Source organism: Poecilia formosa, unplaced genomic scaffold (assembly GCF_000485575.1).
Source record: "Poecilia formosa unplaced genomic scaffold, Poecilia_formosa-5.1.2 Scaffold413, whole genome shotgun sequence".
NCBI lineage: Eukaryota > Metazoa > Chordata > Actinopteri > Cyprinodontiformes > Poeciliidae > Poecilia > Poecilia formosa.
The window spans coordinates 429,225-445,673 of record NW_006800352.1 but is presented as its reverse complement, the minus strand read 5'-3'; the positions used below and the strand labels follow the sequence as shown (position 1 = coordinate 445,673).

General features: G+C 41.1%; 1 protein-coding gene across 5 annotated transcripts in view; it reads right to left on the bottom strand.

Moving 5' to 3' along the window:
* Positions 1-294: 294 nt before the first annotated feature.
* Positions 295-16,449, bottom strand: part of farp2 (FERM, RhoGEF and pleckstrin domain protein 2) — a 36,801-nt gene continuing 20,646 nt past the window's right edge. Inside the window, exons 12-28 of one of the 5 annotated variants that reach the window (XM_016663316.1) lie at positions 16,296-16,353; positions 15,439-15,691; positions 11,252-11,436; positions 10,393-10,482; positions 9,436-9,569; positions 9,263-9,344; positions 8,937-9,174; positions 8,012-8,142; positions 7,843-7,911; positions 7,671-7,760; positions 7,450-7,470; positions 5,681-5,763; positions 4,880-4,998; positions 4,006-4,145; positions 2,760-2,867; positions 2,515-2,666; positions 295-1,646 (exon numbers count right to left, since the gene is read on the bottom strand). In XM_016663316.1, coding sequence (XP_016518802.1) covers positions 1,553-1,646; positions 2,515-2,666; positions 2,760-2,867; positions 4,006-4,145; positions 4,880-4,998; positions 5,681-5,763; positions 7,450-7,470; positions 7,671-7,760; positions 7,843-7,911; positions 8,012-8,142; positions 8,937-9,174; positions 9,263-9,344; positions 9,436-9,569; positions 10,393-10,482; positions 11,252-11,436; positions 15,439-15,691; positions 16,296-16,353 — 2,047 coding nt within the window. In that variant the 3' untranslated portion in view covers positions 295-1,552. Of the gene's footprint in view, positions 1,647-2,514; positions 2,667-2,759; positions 2,868-4,005; positions 4,146-4,525; positions 4,690-4,879; positions 4,999-5,680; positions 5,764-7,449; positions 7,471-7,670; positions 7,761-7,842; positions 7,912-8,011; positions 8,143-8,936; positions 9,175-9,262; positions 9,345-9,435; positions 9,570-10,392; positions 10,483-11,251; positions 11,437-15,438; positions 15,692-16,295; positions 16,354-16,449 lie in introns of all 5 variants that reach the window. The other 4 variants (XM_016663317.1, XM_016663314.1, XM_016663315.1 and 1 more) reach the window with 4 other exon arrangements.

Below are 16,449 nucleotides of genomic sequence, written 5' to 3'. Positions count from 1 at the left end.
AGTCATTTCTCCACCATTACCACATTTAGATGTGCATTCACAAGGTTGATTGCCAGCGCTAAGACCCTCCTCCAGGCTCTGATTGGTTGTTTTTGACTAGGTGTGATGCATTTGTTCAGAAGGCAATAGTGGCTCAGGGAGGAGGTGGAGCAGTTCAAGGATTATCTGTCTCATAACATACAGACACAACATGGTAATTGCTTTAGCAAATATGTAAGAAAACATATTTTTTAAATAAAAATTACATACCTCAGCTTTCAGTCAAAAACCAAACAAGAAAAAAGCAACTCAAGAATCAGTCAAATTCAGTTTTATTTGTTATTTTTTCAGTGGAATAACATGAAGTCTACAAGAGGGCTTTCAGGAACACCGCTGGTGACAATAAATAGGTGAGACACACTGTTGGTTACCTGGGCAACAGGTTCATACACATGCAGAAATGACTAGCGGGCAGGAGATGGCCTCCGTCACATTCTTCTGAGGCCCCAGAGGCGGAGGTATAAGAGTACATGGATAGTACCTCCCCTCCTCACACACACGCACACACAGAGGATAAAGATTCCAGTCTTCACAGAAAATATATAAACCAAACAATACCATTATTTCTCTTACCAAACTAAATCAGCTGTTCAGTCAGTTGTACCTCCTTTAAATCAACTCCTGTTTATCTAAAACAGCCTGATAAGAGGAGCTCAACATGTTCTTCAGCTTTATTAAAGGGAAAACCTTCACTCTTAGATAACCCTGCACAGTATGCTGCTGACAGGTTATCCCTATGTAAACTAAAACAGGATAGATTTCATTAGTCGACAGCTCAGAGAGAAATATAGCACCCAATTGACAATAATGCAGCTTAATCTGGGGCATAAAACAGAACATCTACCCTGTAAACAACTGAAATTGTTATTCTGTTAAGAAGCAGACACACTTAATGCATCCTCCTATTTCCAGCAATACTAGTTGCTCAGTCTGAGTCAGCAGAGCAGCAACCTCCAAACCTCTCGACCCCGACGACAAATTGTTCGACATGACTTTGACTTTCTGCTCGCCCTCAAACACGTCTTAGCTTACCCTGAAATACAACGCAGAGCACATCCTAGCTGCACCTTCATGTCCCACATGCCGCGCTTCATCCGCATCCCAAACATGTACCAAGTAAAGCTTCAATCTTCACGCGTGATGACCTTTCAAAAGCAGAAAACTAAAGCCCTTTGAAATGAGGCTGGTCCCATAAAACTGGATTTACCTTCAGTTTGCGTGAAATAATCAAACTGGGCACTACACATGCAAAAAAAGGGAAAAAAAAGTCACAAAAATAGATCATAATGTATACATCTCCCTTTCATTATATCCCTTATACTGAGATGTTTGTTATTATTTATATACCTAATAGGAAAACAAAAATGCACACATATTAGAAAGAAGCTGAGAACATAAACACTCAATCTGGCAGCATCTTTCAGTCTCCAATTGTTATTCTTCAAAAACTGAACTTAGAAATAATAATGTGATTTTTCCCAGAGGCCCAGCCTCAGGATGCATAATGCTTCATTTAGCTTCCATTGATCTCCCCGGGACCACCTTTAGGTATGAGCAGGCTGATCCGGCCTGTGGTGCTCGCCGCACTCTTGATCACCTCCATCCATCTGAATAAAAACAAAAAAGGAACACAGACATATTTTATCTCTACTGCTACTGAAGATGGGAAAACAGTGTGGTGCAAAAGTATTCACGTCCCGATTTCACATTTACGAGGTCTCTGATGGTTTCAAAGACTGAAATTTAAGACTTTTTAAGACCATTATGAATGAAATTTAAGCCATTTTCCACAACAAAAATGTAGTGGCAAGGTTTTTTTTGCACAGATTGCACCTCTCATCATACAGGTTTGCTACGGCAAAGACTAATGTTGTCCAGCCAACTGCTGATAAATTAACTTACCCATGATAGACACTAAAAAATTAGCTATGTAACTAGCAAGGGTTTATTAGCAGCTATGTGGAGGTAGCCGCAACCGCCTGAAGTCACAGAATGTGGCAAAGATGTCTCCACGTGACTCAAACTTTTGTCTTACAGGAAAGTTTAACGAGAAAAATAAACTATAACATTAAATAGTCCACAGCAAAATTTAAGACCAGTGATTAATGTATTTAAGGCCAACTTGCATGATTTCTAATTAAGTTAAGATATTTTAAGACCATTATGACTGGAATTTAAAACCTTTTTCATGATAGAAATGTACAAAGGCAAACTGGATATTTTAAATAGTAGGAACACCAAACTTTTGGGCACAGAATGAACTTAAGACATTTCAAGGCCTTAATTTCAGATGTTTAGATTTAAGACTTTTTGAGGATGTGAAGATACCCCGATTTAACTGGGATGTTTTTCCCCAGATGTTTTCTTGGGCTTCTTTATTTTGATTTGTGTCATAAAATGCCAGCAAAAGGCCTTATTGTTGCGGTGGTAACTGTAAACACGTCCGATGTAAGCGAAACGAACCAGACGACGAACCTCTCAAAGGTGTACTCGCTCTCAGCTCTGAAGAAGTAAACGTGCGACTTGAACTGCAGCTTGAAGACGTACTCCTTGTGAATGCTGTCCGACTCGTCGGGGGTGCTGACCGTGTAGCCGAGCAGCGGCAGGCTGGCCAGAGGGAAGTCGTCCTGCGGCAAAGATAAAAGTGATTTTTTTGTTTGTTTGTCTGTTTTCGTGTGGCTGGAGCAGCACATGCAGAATCGGAGGATGTTCCGGCCCACCTGGTGGGTCTTGTAGAAGAACAAGCAGAAGTTGGTGAAGACGACCCAGAGTTTCTGCCAGCCGTTGCTGTTCTTAAACTTCCTCAGTAGGTAGCCTGACAGCTGGTTCTAACACAGAAACAGAAAGATGCTCAGATGCTGGCAGCTGGATTTATGGTTTATTATAAATGTATAGATCTGTGTCACTTAGGGTGATGAAAGGGTTTTACTGCATGCTGTGATTTTTAAATGAAGAAATGATTTAGGAACATGAGTCGCCATGGTGAAGTTTGCTTCATGCACATGAAAAACAACCGGCTAAGCTACAGAGCTTAGTTATTTTCTGGAAAATAAACTTAAATTCACATGATCTGAATGATTTCACTTTACAATCTATGTGTAAAATCAGGAACTTAGTTATTCAAAATGTGCTAAAATAGAATAAAGGATATCTGTAAACATTTCTATAAGAAATGTTAGCATTTATATAAGACATTTTCATAATCTAGTCTCCAGGGTTTTCAGATGAAAAACCTACAGCTCCCTCTACCATAAACTGGAACCCTTAATAAAGATTTGTATAAAACAATATAAATTAATGGTCGCTATGGAGACCTGGTGACCTCCAATTTGCCAACTTTTGGGGCGTATCAATTATTGCTCTGACTGTAGATATTGGCATATCCAGGTGATTAGCTATTTTCTTTAAGACATTTACTGATTTATGAAAATCTGCTCTATTAGAATGATATGTGCTCTTGTTTGTCCCATTTTGTAGAGTAATAAAGAAAAAAGATTAAAAGCTTCCAAACACAGATCAACCTAAAACAGTGAAGCATACATTACAAAACATCTCTTTGTTTCATTTAATTTACTGGGATTTTCAACAGTACCAATAATTGTGGTGATTTTGTAAAAGAAAATGGAAATAAAACCCTTCTTTTAAAATTGAATAATTCGTTTTTTCATTTTTGTCTTTACTGCAATAAAAAAAAAAATATCAGTAATATTTTTTCAGAGTTATTCTAAGATTAATCTTTGGTGGATGTGGCATAACTATACACATTTTAAAAAGCTCATTATTTTTTATTTGAATTGACTTAACACTTTTTGGTACTAATAGACATTTTTTTCAAATGAAATGTTTACCCCTATTATTACTCAAAGAGTTTGCAGGTCGTCCTTTTCTAATTTTCTGTATGTTCACAGCTGATTTTGTGTGACTTTTGCCAGGTCACTGTCCCACTAAAGCTCCTGGTTCTGGTACCTGATTCATGCGCAGGTAATCAGTGAGAGAGAGGTTCTGGTTTCTGTACCAGCAAACATGCGTGATGGTGTTTGGTCTTTGTCCCTGACCGAGGAGATAGCGAGGAGGAAGCTCCGGCGACACAGCCGGGGAGCCGAAGACTGGAAGTGTGAGAGAGAGAAGAGAAGAAAGGGTGCAGAGAAAAGGTTTAGCGTGTTAGTTTAGATAAGGAAGTTGGCAGGAAATGCAAGTTAGGGTAAGTCCAGATCTGTGGAGTGAAAACTCGTCAGACGATGTTTTCTGGCATGCACGATAATGAAAGGGAGCAGAAGATGACGCATCTGTTAGGATACATGGAGGAACCAGGAAGACAGAGGGGGGAAAGGAGGGGAAAAAAACTAAAACAATTAAAATGCTTTAAAGAAAAGATGAAAGACTCAGATCCAGACGGAAGACGCTGCTCTTTCCACAGGTCCAGTGAGGAAGTGTGTGTGAAACAGCGTGTGTTTTAGTGTGTCTGCGTTCCAGGAGGAGGTTGTACCTCCACGGCCAGGCTGTGATCTGACATAGACACACTGGTGTTGCGGTGCCAGCACACATGCATGGTTGTGTTGGCACGGTGATGCGTCTGCTTGTCGAGGGAAGTTCGAGAGGAGTTCATGTCGTCCTCTGACTCCTGCTCCAGAGAAACCTCATCAGATGATCCTGAGGGGGAGGAGGAAGAGGAAGGAGGAGGGGAGGATAACAGGAAGTTGTGTGGAGGAGAAGGGGATTTACTTCTGACTTACTTGCGTTTTAGATTTAATAACTGGACGGAAAAACAAAAACCTATCCAAAATAGACAAGCGGCTTTATGTGGGGATGTGGAGGCGGTGAGGGCGTTGGGAAGCCTTACTGTTGGAGTGATCGTTGAGGCCGGTGCTGAGGAAGACGCCAGATTTCTCCTGAGACTTCTTAGCCAGATCAATGGCCAGGTTCAGATCCTCGATCCATTTCCCCATCTCCACCTTAGAGCTGATATCACAAACAAAAACAAACATCATGACATGGCTATTAGGCAAAAAAAAAAAAAAAAAAAGAGTTTGGGTCAGAGTGTAGAAAAAAGAAAATAAATCAGCTTTCAGTGATGTGTACAAATCCTGACAAGAAAACTGGATTAACTGAGCCTGAGTAACTTAACATGAGTAAAGAGATGAGAGACCAACGGAGTTGTTGTCTTTAATTGTTTCTTGAGTTCCTGCCAACTTCCTTGTTCCTTGTTGATAATATCATACAACAAATAAGCTAATCAGCACGTCTTCATTGGAAAAAGATCAGCACTGGAGCACGAACTGAGCATTAAAACCCCAAACAGTTCTGATTTCTGCCCGCTTCAGGTTCTGTGAAAGTTTGAGCTGCTTTTACTAAATACTAACTTTTTGTTTTGTATTAATATCACATAGCAAATTAATAACAGAAACAAGAACAGGGTCGTATGGAATTACATTTCTGAACTTTAGTTTGAGCTTAAGAAAAAACGTTACTGATCCAACTTCCTGTTTTTAAACGGGTCGTATTTCAATAAATTAAGGCCTGATGCTGAGTTGACTTTTGAAGGAAGTTTTTTTTAGCATTTTTTTTACAAGATTCAGGATTTAGTAAAGTTGAAGTTTCCTCCAATGCATCTTCAAATGTAAATAGTTCTCAGGCTCTTCACCTGGCAGCCACCACGATGGTCCTCTGAGCAGAGTAAATGGTGAAGCAGTGGGGCACTGACCATTCGTTCTCACTTTCCTCAACCTGTGGGAGAACATTCACAAATAAACAAGAGTTAAATGGAGCAGCTAGCAGTGACTAGCTTCTATTAATGTGAGGGATTTAGCACGAGTGAAAACAGGAAGGGGGGAAACACAAGACAAAAGTCTGATTGTAACACAGAGCAGCAGAATCCATCATCAGGAGGTAATGTTTGTGTATTACGTTTTTTGTTGGGTTACCTTATTTTATTATACCTCAGTTAAAATCATCAGAAGAAGCAGAAAATACACATAAACAACTTTTGTTCTTATTTCTATACAAACTAAAATACTGATCATTAAAACGTTGCAGTGGTTTAGAAACTGTTCATTGCAAATTTGTTTTTACTGTGATTTAACTGAGATATCTTAGCATGATCTTTTCCCCATCATTTTATGAGCTGACGTAACTCTAATTGTGTATTTACTCTCCAAATAAACCCATAAAAGTAGTAATCAGGTAATAAGCAATGATGTCATTTCAAACAGATAAAAGGATCAATCAAGTGACTAAATAAAAAAACTAAATCTAAACTGCCCAGGTTACAGATGTATATAAACACAAAAACAGGAAGGTAAGGATCACTGCCATGTTCTAATTAGCAATCCCCACACAATGACACTTTTACTTGTTTTAAAGGGGCAGTAAAATGTATTTTCCAGATGCATAGTGTCATTTTGTAGCACAGTTGTATAACTATGACGCCTTCACAATTATAAAAATGCCAATTACATCAAATATGACTATAAAGAAATTTGACTTTGTAATTTAGCACCTTGAAATTGTTGAAGTCATCACAACATGGCTCCTCCATTAACAGTATAACAACATTGTACCAGTTTTTCCTCTGAGAAGTAGCTCATCTAATGAAATCAGCAGACACACAGTTCCACTAGGTGTTTGCTAATTGTTGCTGGCTAGTCTGCAGGAGCTGAGTGGGGGAGTCGTGTGGGAGGGCTGCTCTGTGAGGCAGAAGCTCAGCTTAAAAACTGCAGGGCTAGCTCCACGTAGGCATTTTGCACAGATGAATGGTTGCTGTTATGACTGGCTCAAGGTCATAACGGATACGGGAGACCATGCAGAGGTTAAAGTGCAAAAAATGAATATTTCTTAACAAAAACTACAATGGATTGTGGAAGTCAGTGTCAGAGGCGTAATGCAAAAGCTTGGATGTGTTGTATGAGTGCATAAGAAAGAGTTGAGGTGGAAAAACAAACTCAAATGTGCATGTGGACGAGAGCTGAGGCCTGGCAGCCGAGCAACACAAGTGACAAGAGGCAGAGTGGACGCCAAAGGCGACCCCGAAGGTGGAGACGGCCAGGTTTAAATATTCTGTGCTCCAAATTAACAGATCAGCAGCACCTGTAAAGGGGATGAGCACAAAGGCAGATAAAAACATCTGCAGCCCAGCCCATAAGGCACAGGGCTGTTACAGTTGTCACGGGAGAGTAAAGGATTTCTCAAACATGCAGGAAATAATGTAGGCAACACTCCAGGCATGTTAATGATGAGGGAATAGCATTACATGATGTAAAGCACAGAAAAGTTAATTTTACATAATACTGCCCCTTTAAGTTGATGCATAAACTTAACGAATTTGACATTGGTGTGTCTGCAGCAATCTGCTAAAAATACTTTTTATTTAGTCTACATGGGGGAAGCAGGGCTGGTCTGGCAGAGCTCACTTACCGGTGCATCCAGCACTATGAGCTGCAGCCAGGAGTGAAACAGAAACATGCAGAGTTAGGAGACCCACACTCCTCCGTTCTGGAGCTCTGTCCTAAAACCCTAGTGCTAACTGAAACGCCATCAGGAGACACTGTTCCTCCGCAGACTGGCGCCTATGCGTGTGTGTGCATGAAGGTAATAAAGGTAGAAAAAGTTGAGAGAATTTTGTCTTTCAGACTCACAATCATGCCGTGAAGTGGCAGCTGTCCATGTACTTTGAACTGATTGGTTGCCGTGACACCTTTGCTGGTGTAGAGGAGCATGTCTGAGAACTGAAAAGAAAATAACCCGAGCATTAATGGCTGATTGTCGGCTTGATTAGCAAGCTGAAGGAGGAGTCTTCTCTGGACCCACCAGGAAGAACATTCTCTGCTGCAGTCCCTTCTTGGTGAGTTTGTACAGACAGCCCTCTCGGATGAACTCCTGCAAACAGAGAGGCAGACAGAGGACATCTTTGTTTTTCTCTCCGTCTCTGTTGGTGTCTCTGCTCCCCCTGCCATCTGCTCGGCGTCAGTGCACTCACCCGGCCCGGAGCCGTCAGGTTCTCGATCCCGATCAGGTCTCTCTGCAGCTCCGTCAGCTTCTGGAAGTTCTCCAGCCGGATGAGGCTGCTCTGGAGTTGGGTGGCTATCTCCGCTACTTCCTTCAACGCTTCTGCAAGGGAAGAGGGAGAACATCAAAACAAGCCACGCATCGCGCCACCGAGGACTTACGATTACGTTTCACAGACGGTGTCAGATGGTGCTTCTCAACACGACATTCATTAAATTAAACTTGACAAATGTTTCTTTTTATTTTTGTTACGACTAATAAAGTTTTTAAAAATCAATTCCAGTGTGGTCTGAGACTGTGGAAAAGAAAGCTTCACACTGTCAGAAAAACAGAGTTAGAAAAGGAGTCGTCGTGCAAGCACAAACCAAACTTCACTCTGCCTTTTCAAATTGATTCTACTTACAGTTCCCAGTCACTTATACACTTGCAGTTCCTTTTCTTTGAATCCAATGTTAAGAAAATACTTGTTTTTAACAAATATCACTGAAGTCATAGTTGTGCTGCTTTGCCCCAGTTTGGACATTTTATCTTAATGGTCCACAAGTATTGTTTTTTTTTTCTCCCATTGAGGTTGCAGTTTGTTTGCTCGTTAAATTTATTTGCTTTGTACAAAAATTAAAAATCAAACAAATAAATGACAAAAAAAAAGACTGAATAGTTTTTAAGTAGTAACATTTACACTTAAACGATTTATTATACTTATTTTATGGGAACTGCAAAAGGTTGTAGTAATGTAAAAAATCTATAAAAATCATGTTTTATGATATTTTAAAGTCTCTTTAGTATCTTAAGGCTTTTTGTCAAAAAGACACGGATTAGCTGACCTTCCTTTCAAACCGGAGCGCCTCGTTAAATGGATCCGTGCTCTACAGGGTGATGAGATGTGGAACATTTACCCTTACAGTCTTCATAATCACGGTGAGCAGGAGAGTAGTGCTTGCAGAGTCTCTCCAGGATGAGCTTGTAGTGCATGAGGCGCTGGATGGGTTTGAGCAGGAAGGTGTTCAGCGGCAGGTAGCACACCTTCTGCAGCTCAAACTCTTTGTAGACCGTCTCCAGCTTCTTTATCCTCTTGGAGGCTTTCTCTAGCTCCGTCAGCACCTCGTCGTGCTTCTGCAGGTAGCTGGTGAATTCCTTAGGGCAGAATCGTTAATGGAACAATGTGTTTGATAACCATCCGAAGAACCGAAGTCGGTACTTTAAAAGCTAAAGGCATCCGTACCTTAAGAGCACACATGTTCTTCAGCATCACGTCACCGATCCTCTGGTAGTCACCTTTGACGTGAGCGTTCGATCGCCCCTCCCTGTCCAAACAAAAGCAAGTTTAATCGTCATCACCGCGTCGACAGGCAGGAGTCGCTGATGAACTGCGGAAACGGAGCAATGGAGACGTACCAGAGAGCCAGCCTCTGGTCTAACTCCTTCAGAAATCCTCGGTGGAACTCGTAGATGGGGTCGATGGTGGAGAAGAGGAGCGTCATGAGGCCCTCGGGCATGGCGTTCTCTTTGATCACAGCGCTGCGGAACCACTGCGACAAACAACCCGCCATTACACAGAAGACACTGAAGATATGCAACATGTTTTAAAGAAAAATAAATCACTAAAAATTAAAAAAATCTTTTTTTGATTAAAAAAAAAGAATTTTTTAAATCAAAAAATTCTTTTGATTAATACTAGACACTAATTTGTCTGAGTGTGATTATTACAAGATATAAAATGTAGAAAGTTTTCTTTAGCTTTGAAAGATGCAGCTAGAAGTTTGAGCCATTTGACAGAATTATGCTGGGAAAAATCAAGGAGAGAGTTTTCAAATTGAAGAACACACCAGCTGCTGAGCACGGTGGTGGCAGCATAATTCTGTGGGTTTATTTAGCTGCCAGTTGTGCTGACGCTTTGCACAAACAGGGCAGAATATTGAAAGGAAGAGGAATCCTTACAAATCCTTAAACTCTACTTAACAAGACAATAATCCCAAACACAAATCAGAATCATTTCTGTTCTGATATGAAAAGATATTGAATGTCTTTCCAAAACCTTGTTGATAGAAACAAAAAGTTAGTGATTTATTCAAATTTGTGTGTGTGTGTGTGTGTGTGTGTGTGTGTGTATTATGTGCTAATCTGGATAAAAATAAACAGATTTGTATTTGTGCACTTAATTCTTGTTTCTAAAACTGACAGAAGTTATTTGTTGTGTTATCATTTCATCCTGGATAAAAAAATAGACCAAATATTTACTTAAAAGCCCAACATGATAATGACATTCATACCAATACTGAATGACTGTAAAACTTTAACTCTGCTACAAAACAAAATGAGTGTCTTTTTTTTTTTTTTGGTTCTCTAACTCACCACGGTGATGACCTCAAGGTCTTTCAAGTACGTTCGCTCTGTGGTCAGAATCTCTTTGGCAATGAAGTAGGCCTTGTCGGTGGGATATCGCTGGAGGAAGAAAGGGGGCTTTATTGTAAAAAGACAAACAAAACTGATCCCAAAAAAAGGAAGTCCAAAGAGAAAGTCAAATCCTCCAACAACCTTCCTTTAATAAAAACCTGAGGAATACAGTGCCTTGCAAGAGTACTGATGCAGAGAGGGGAACTTAAGCTGTTTGGCTTACATGTAAAACACTGAATGCACCATCTACAAGGTGAAACACGGTAGTGGCAGAATCATGCTGAGGGCAGACAGGGTGATACTATAAAAAAAAACCTGTTCTGTGCAACAACCCAAAACATACAGCCAGGGATACAATGGAATAGTTTAGATCAAACACATTCATGTGTTTGAGTGGCCTAGTCAAAGTCCAGATTTTGATTCAACAGGACAATGTTGACTCAAGAACATAGTCAGAATATCTAATCTGATTCAGGTTGGGCTGCTTGCTAAGAAAATTGACAGAGATGCCTCCCTAAAGTCCTGTAGCTGCAACCAACAACGAACCATCGACTCATGCGGGTGCACACCACACTTCTGAGATTTTTAATTGTTTAAAAAAATAAATAAATAAAATCATGTTTCAAATTCTTTCAGTTCTTGATTATTTAAATCTTTGACTAGAATTAAGAAGGGTCCCAATCAAAATAGAGACAAAAAATATTTTTTTGGTTGAATACTTTTACAGGGCACTATATGTGAATCGGCTTTAAATGTTTGAATTTTTGAGGCAGGTGGGGGGCGGGGGGTTTGGAAGGGTGGCATGCAAGCAGTGTACCTTCCTCCTGCCCTCCTCCTCCTCCTCTAGCCTGGCAGTGCTGCCCACCTCACTCAGGATGGGGCTCTGCAGCGGAGACGGGGCCTGGCTGGGCAGGCTGAGAGTCGACATCTGGAAGGAAGGCGACAGGCTGAGGGGACCCTTGGAGGTGAGGGGCGAGAGCTGAGGATTGTCCATTACTGAATCTACGAATGGAAGAGGGAGAGTCAAATTAAAAAAAGGCAAAAAAAAAAAAAAAAAAAAAAAATGGGTGGTTTGATTTTTCAGGAGTCCCAGGTGATGGGAATGTGGTGAGAAAGGCACAAACATGTTCTTAAGTGGGGAGGGGTCTTAATCTGTGCATGCAGAGGAACTAATCCCATATATTAGACTGTATTTTGTCACATAAGCAACACTAAACCTTCACTTAACCTGGTTCCCTCTTTTTGTTTCTGTGAAAACACAGCTGAACATTTCAAACAAATCGCAAGCCTAATCTCACACACAAATACTGGCAGCTCATGAAAGAATAGCTGCAAATGAGACCGCAGTAAGTATGGGTTCCCACACTCTTTAAATCCTGGTCATACGTTTTCCAAATCCCACTAAAACAAAAAGAAATAAGGCTAAATGATAAACAAGCCTTCCTCCCTCCACTGCTTCTGTTAGCTTCTCAGCAGACAAAACCCGACCCATCCCGTTCTAACAGCGGAGTCACCACAGCTGCTCTTCCACTTATGAAATGCAGGGGTGGAGGGAAGACGGACAAGAGGGAAAAAAAAAAAAAAAAAAGCACAAAACAAAACAAGAAAAAACCACGGGACTCGCTATTCGACCCGGAAATAATTGCCCAAGTGAAAACTTATCAGGAATGTGGCTTCTCTGCGGGACAAATAGGTTGTTTATGGTGGATGTGGAGCGCCCCACAGGGACCGACACAGAGAGGAGGGGGAGGACAATGCATATCTGACTCGTCAGAAAGAGAGATGAGGGGGGGGGTTTGGTGTGGAATGACTTGGCATGAGGCCTGCCTAAGCAACGAGCAGACACACACACACACACACGCGCACACACACACACACACACACACACAGCTGGAATTAGGTTGAGGAAACTTGTGTACGACACAACCCCCCCCCTCCCAACTGCATGTGGTTTGCTGAATCAAATAAAAAACAGGGAAAACTACTGTTTGTATAAGTTTGTTGAGAGATCATAAAGCGTTCCTTTTCAGGAAATAAAATACAGACTTTGTTCAGAAGTGGGACAGCCTAAAACACTCAGTATATTTCTGCGAGAAACGACCAGATCATCCGTTTTGTCTTGCATCGTTTGAACACTATCAGCAAAGAAGCAACTTCGCTCTCCAAATTAAGAGGCAAATTATTTCTCCATGACCCCGATGAATAAACTCTAAATGTCTAAAACTGCAAACAAATGAGAGGCAGAAATCCCTGCTGTGCCTCTAACTTCAGTCCGATTTGCAAAAAAAAGAATTTTAAGTCTGACATTCATGGTACCCAAAAGTGATTCCTTTATTCTTGAGAATAAAACATACAAACATTAAGTACATGTTGATGATGGCTAAGTTTAAATACACACAAGATTAAGTGATGATTACTTGGTGGCTAAGCGTAGTTAGCTTGTTATTATTACCATCAGCTCAGTGTAAAATTGGGTTAAAGTAGGGAAAAAATGATCATATTACGGCAAAAATAGTGAATGAAATGAAAAAAAAAAACACCCAAAAAAGACAAACCCCTTCATCAGGTCAGAACAAAGTTTAGTAAAACTAAAAAAAAAAAATAAAAAAAAAAAGATCTGGAGCCGAGCACACGTCTTACTGCAGATGTTGGAAATGCCGGTCCAACAAAATGACAATGAGAACAGATGAGCAATTAGAGGTTTGAATTAAAGAAACTATCTAAAGCTTTGGATCCCATTTAGCACAAGGTGATTGGTTGGAATCATTTCATAAGGCAGAAATCATACACCTGAGTTAAAGACACACTGCATGGAAGTGCTTTAAGGCACCGTGGTGCGAGGGCTGCAGGAAGGGAGGCTCAGAAAGATGAAATTAAAAAAGAAAAAATGTAAGTCACTATGGAAGAAGCTTTGCAAACAAGTATCTCTAATTTGAGCTGTGCAAAACAGATTGCCTTTGTTACTGGATTAAAGTCCAGAACACTGATAAGAGAAACATGAACATGTTACTCCTTTAGTGGTTGAAAACCTTTGCTTGCATACCTGTGCTTCAAATGTTTCTAGAAAAAGTAACACATATGTTCACTTAATGTGCAAAACACTGCTTCCTGTCAATAACCTGAATATTTGGATGTTAAATTGAGAATAACCTGTTTTATTAAATATGGTAAAGAATCCTTGAAGCTAGAGGTTAAAAAAAATGTTGTTTTTTTAAGAACTTTGTTCTAAAAATACAGGACTAATGTACCAAAAGTGGTTTCCTTAAACTTTCTACATTATGAAAAATCGTAATATCACATAACATCATCTTCATTCTAGCTTTAATTAATTATGTAGCAAAATGTTATTCAGAGTTCTAAAATGATACATTCATCTTATGTAAAGTGGTATTAGCATTTTACATTATGTCTCAACAGCACAAGGTTTACATCCTATTATTTATCTGAACATGAAGCTCTATGGTTAATCATGATGCTTCTGAGAAATAACACGGCAGGTGTAAACACCTTTTCAGCCAGCAGGGGTCAGTAATGCACAGAAGTGAAACTAAAAACACTGTTACCAAATACCAAGGCATGCCTTGCCTTGGTATTTAAATACAGGAAGCACATTGTAATTATATTAAATTAATGTAAAGTTCTACAAATTTATGCCAGCTAATGGAATGAAAGTTTGAATGGAAAGTAGTTTTCAAAGACTGTGTTCAGCAAAAGACATGGAGCTATAAGTAAGCTAATTTCTGCTTTATTGTTATTTTTTGTATGTAAAAAATGTGTAAAAAATCTTTTAAAAAGTAACAATGCAAGATAGCAGACTAGACTCCCTCTTTTTTCTTGTAAGTAGACCACATAATGTAGACTGAAGCAAAAAACACTCAAGAGTAATTTTGTTTAAAAATGCCATGAATGGCTTCCTCTGGGAAAATAAACTGGTTCATCCTCTTCTGCTTACATTGACTTACTTCTTTAAAAAAAAGAAAAAAAAGGTGATCTATACGTTACTCTTTATATTACTCTTAAAAGCAAAAACTTCTCCTGTAACTGCACCACAGCAGTTTAAAGGCTCAAGTGCTGTAAAGGTTTACATTTTAATCTGTGGGGATCCGGAGGGATCTGTCAGTCCCAGGGACTGCAGGTTGTGGCATTGGAGCAGGAAGCCCTCAATCCCACTACTTCCTGTTAGAGGGTTGCTATAAAACAGGTCCTGCTCAGGGGGAAGGTTGCCGTCGGAGCCCCAGTCGGAGTCCGAGTCGGAGCTGCTGTTCCCGGACCCCTCGGTGGCGGTGGGGGGGTAGCTGAGCTGCTCGAGCTGCTCCACCAGGTCACTGAACTGCATGGCGGAGCTGCTCTCAGAGCGGATAGAGTACGCCGGGAAGTTGACCATTGAACTGGCCTCTGACTGGATGCCAGAGCCCGGCAGGCGCAGCGAGGAGGAGTCCGGGACCCCGTACCCCACCGACATGGACTCCCCGGCAGAGCTGAGCCCCAGGTTGTCAAGGGAGCTACACTCGGAGCGGTTGTTTACCAACGAGCTGGTCTCCGAATGCCCCACCAGGCTGTCTGGAAACGCATGGACATTCCCATTTAAGTCCTCGATTCCAACACTAAAAAGCCGATTTTTGCTGATGTCAGACCCTTCTGTAAAATCTAACTGGTCTACTTTATTCTCATCAAGCCCGAAGGAGTAGGCCTCTGCCCCGCCTCCGTAGAAAGAGATTTCGGTGGGATCGTCATCAATGAATTCCTCTGACACCTGCAGAGGCGAGCTGGGCATGGAGAACATGGCGTTCTGCTTCGTCCTCAACAGTTCTGCCTCGAAGGCCTCAGGTGTAAGGGGCCCCTTCAGTTTCCCCCTCCCCGCTTCGAGAGAGCATCCCGTTCCCCGTCTCCTGCCTTGCTCACTATTCTCATTGTCGTTTCTGGAGGGCAATGATAGGGATGTGCTGCTGTCTAAACACACAAACACGGGGCTGCAGTGTCCTGCTGCCTGGTTGCTAGGGGCACCTTGATGCGAGAAGTGTGATGGGGGAACGGCCTTGATGGAGTCTTCCTTCGAGGGGCTGGGGGGTCTGGCTGCTCCGGCCGGGGACTGAGGCAGCTGTTGCGCTGCTGGAGACGGGCTGAGTGCGGAGAAAGGCTGGAGCTGAGGTTGTAGCTCCGTTCGTGGAAAGATCCGGGTCATGTGTGCAGGGAGGAAGGACTCGGCGGTGGAGGAGAGGGAGCAAGGGGCCCTGGGGCTGTCACTGAACGACAAGGTCTGATAACAAAGGCAGAACAAACGGACAAGACCAGAGAACATACAGAATGAAGGCCACAAAGGAAAGAAAAAACATTTTTTGATTAGTTTATCCATTCTGGCACAAATTATGGTTGTTTCTAGCTGCGTTTCCATTAATGGTAAACTCTCACAGAGCTCTCACAGCATGCAAAGTTCATAAAACTTTGTCATTTTAACATTTCCAATCCATAACTCTTCTGTAAAATCTGCAACTACAATTCCCCCAAAACGCCGCATACACAGCCAGACATAGGGGGTTTGCACTCTAATGCCTGAATAGGATGCCGAAGTTTTCTCTGATTGGCTGATCGATGATGAGCATTAGCGCCATGGCTGAATTATGACCATTTCTCATGTAACTGTTTACATTCGTCACTGCAATGATTTTGAATGACTTATCGTGTGAAGAAGCTTATTCATGTGCGATTTTAAATCAATTTCTCATTTAATCAAAACACTAATTGCTCAATTGTGATTTTTTTTCCTTTTTCTTTTACATTTATAAAATATAGACAAAGATTTGCGTACATTTGTAATGGAAACGCAGCTACTGCTACACATTTATTTTAGTTGTTTTGTTTACCTGTTTTGGCATGTCAGAGGTAAAGGAACGAGCAGACATCCTTACTTTGCTGTTCTTCCTAAACAAAAACAGACCTCACTGTCAGAATAATTCAATATTACTCATATGGAAAACAAATGATATGACTGACGGTGTCCCGTTTGGGTCAGTTGTT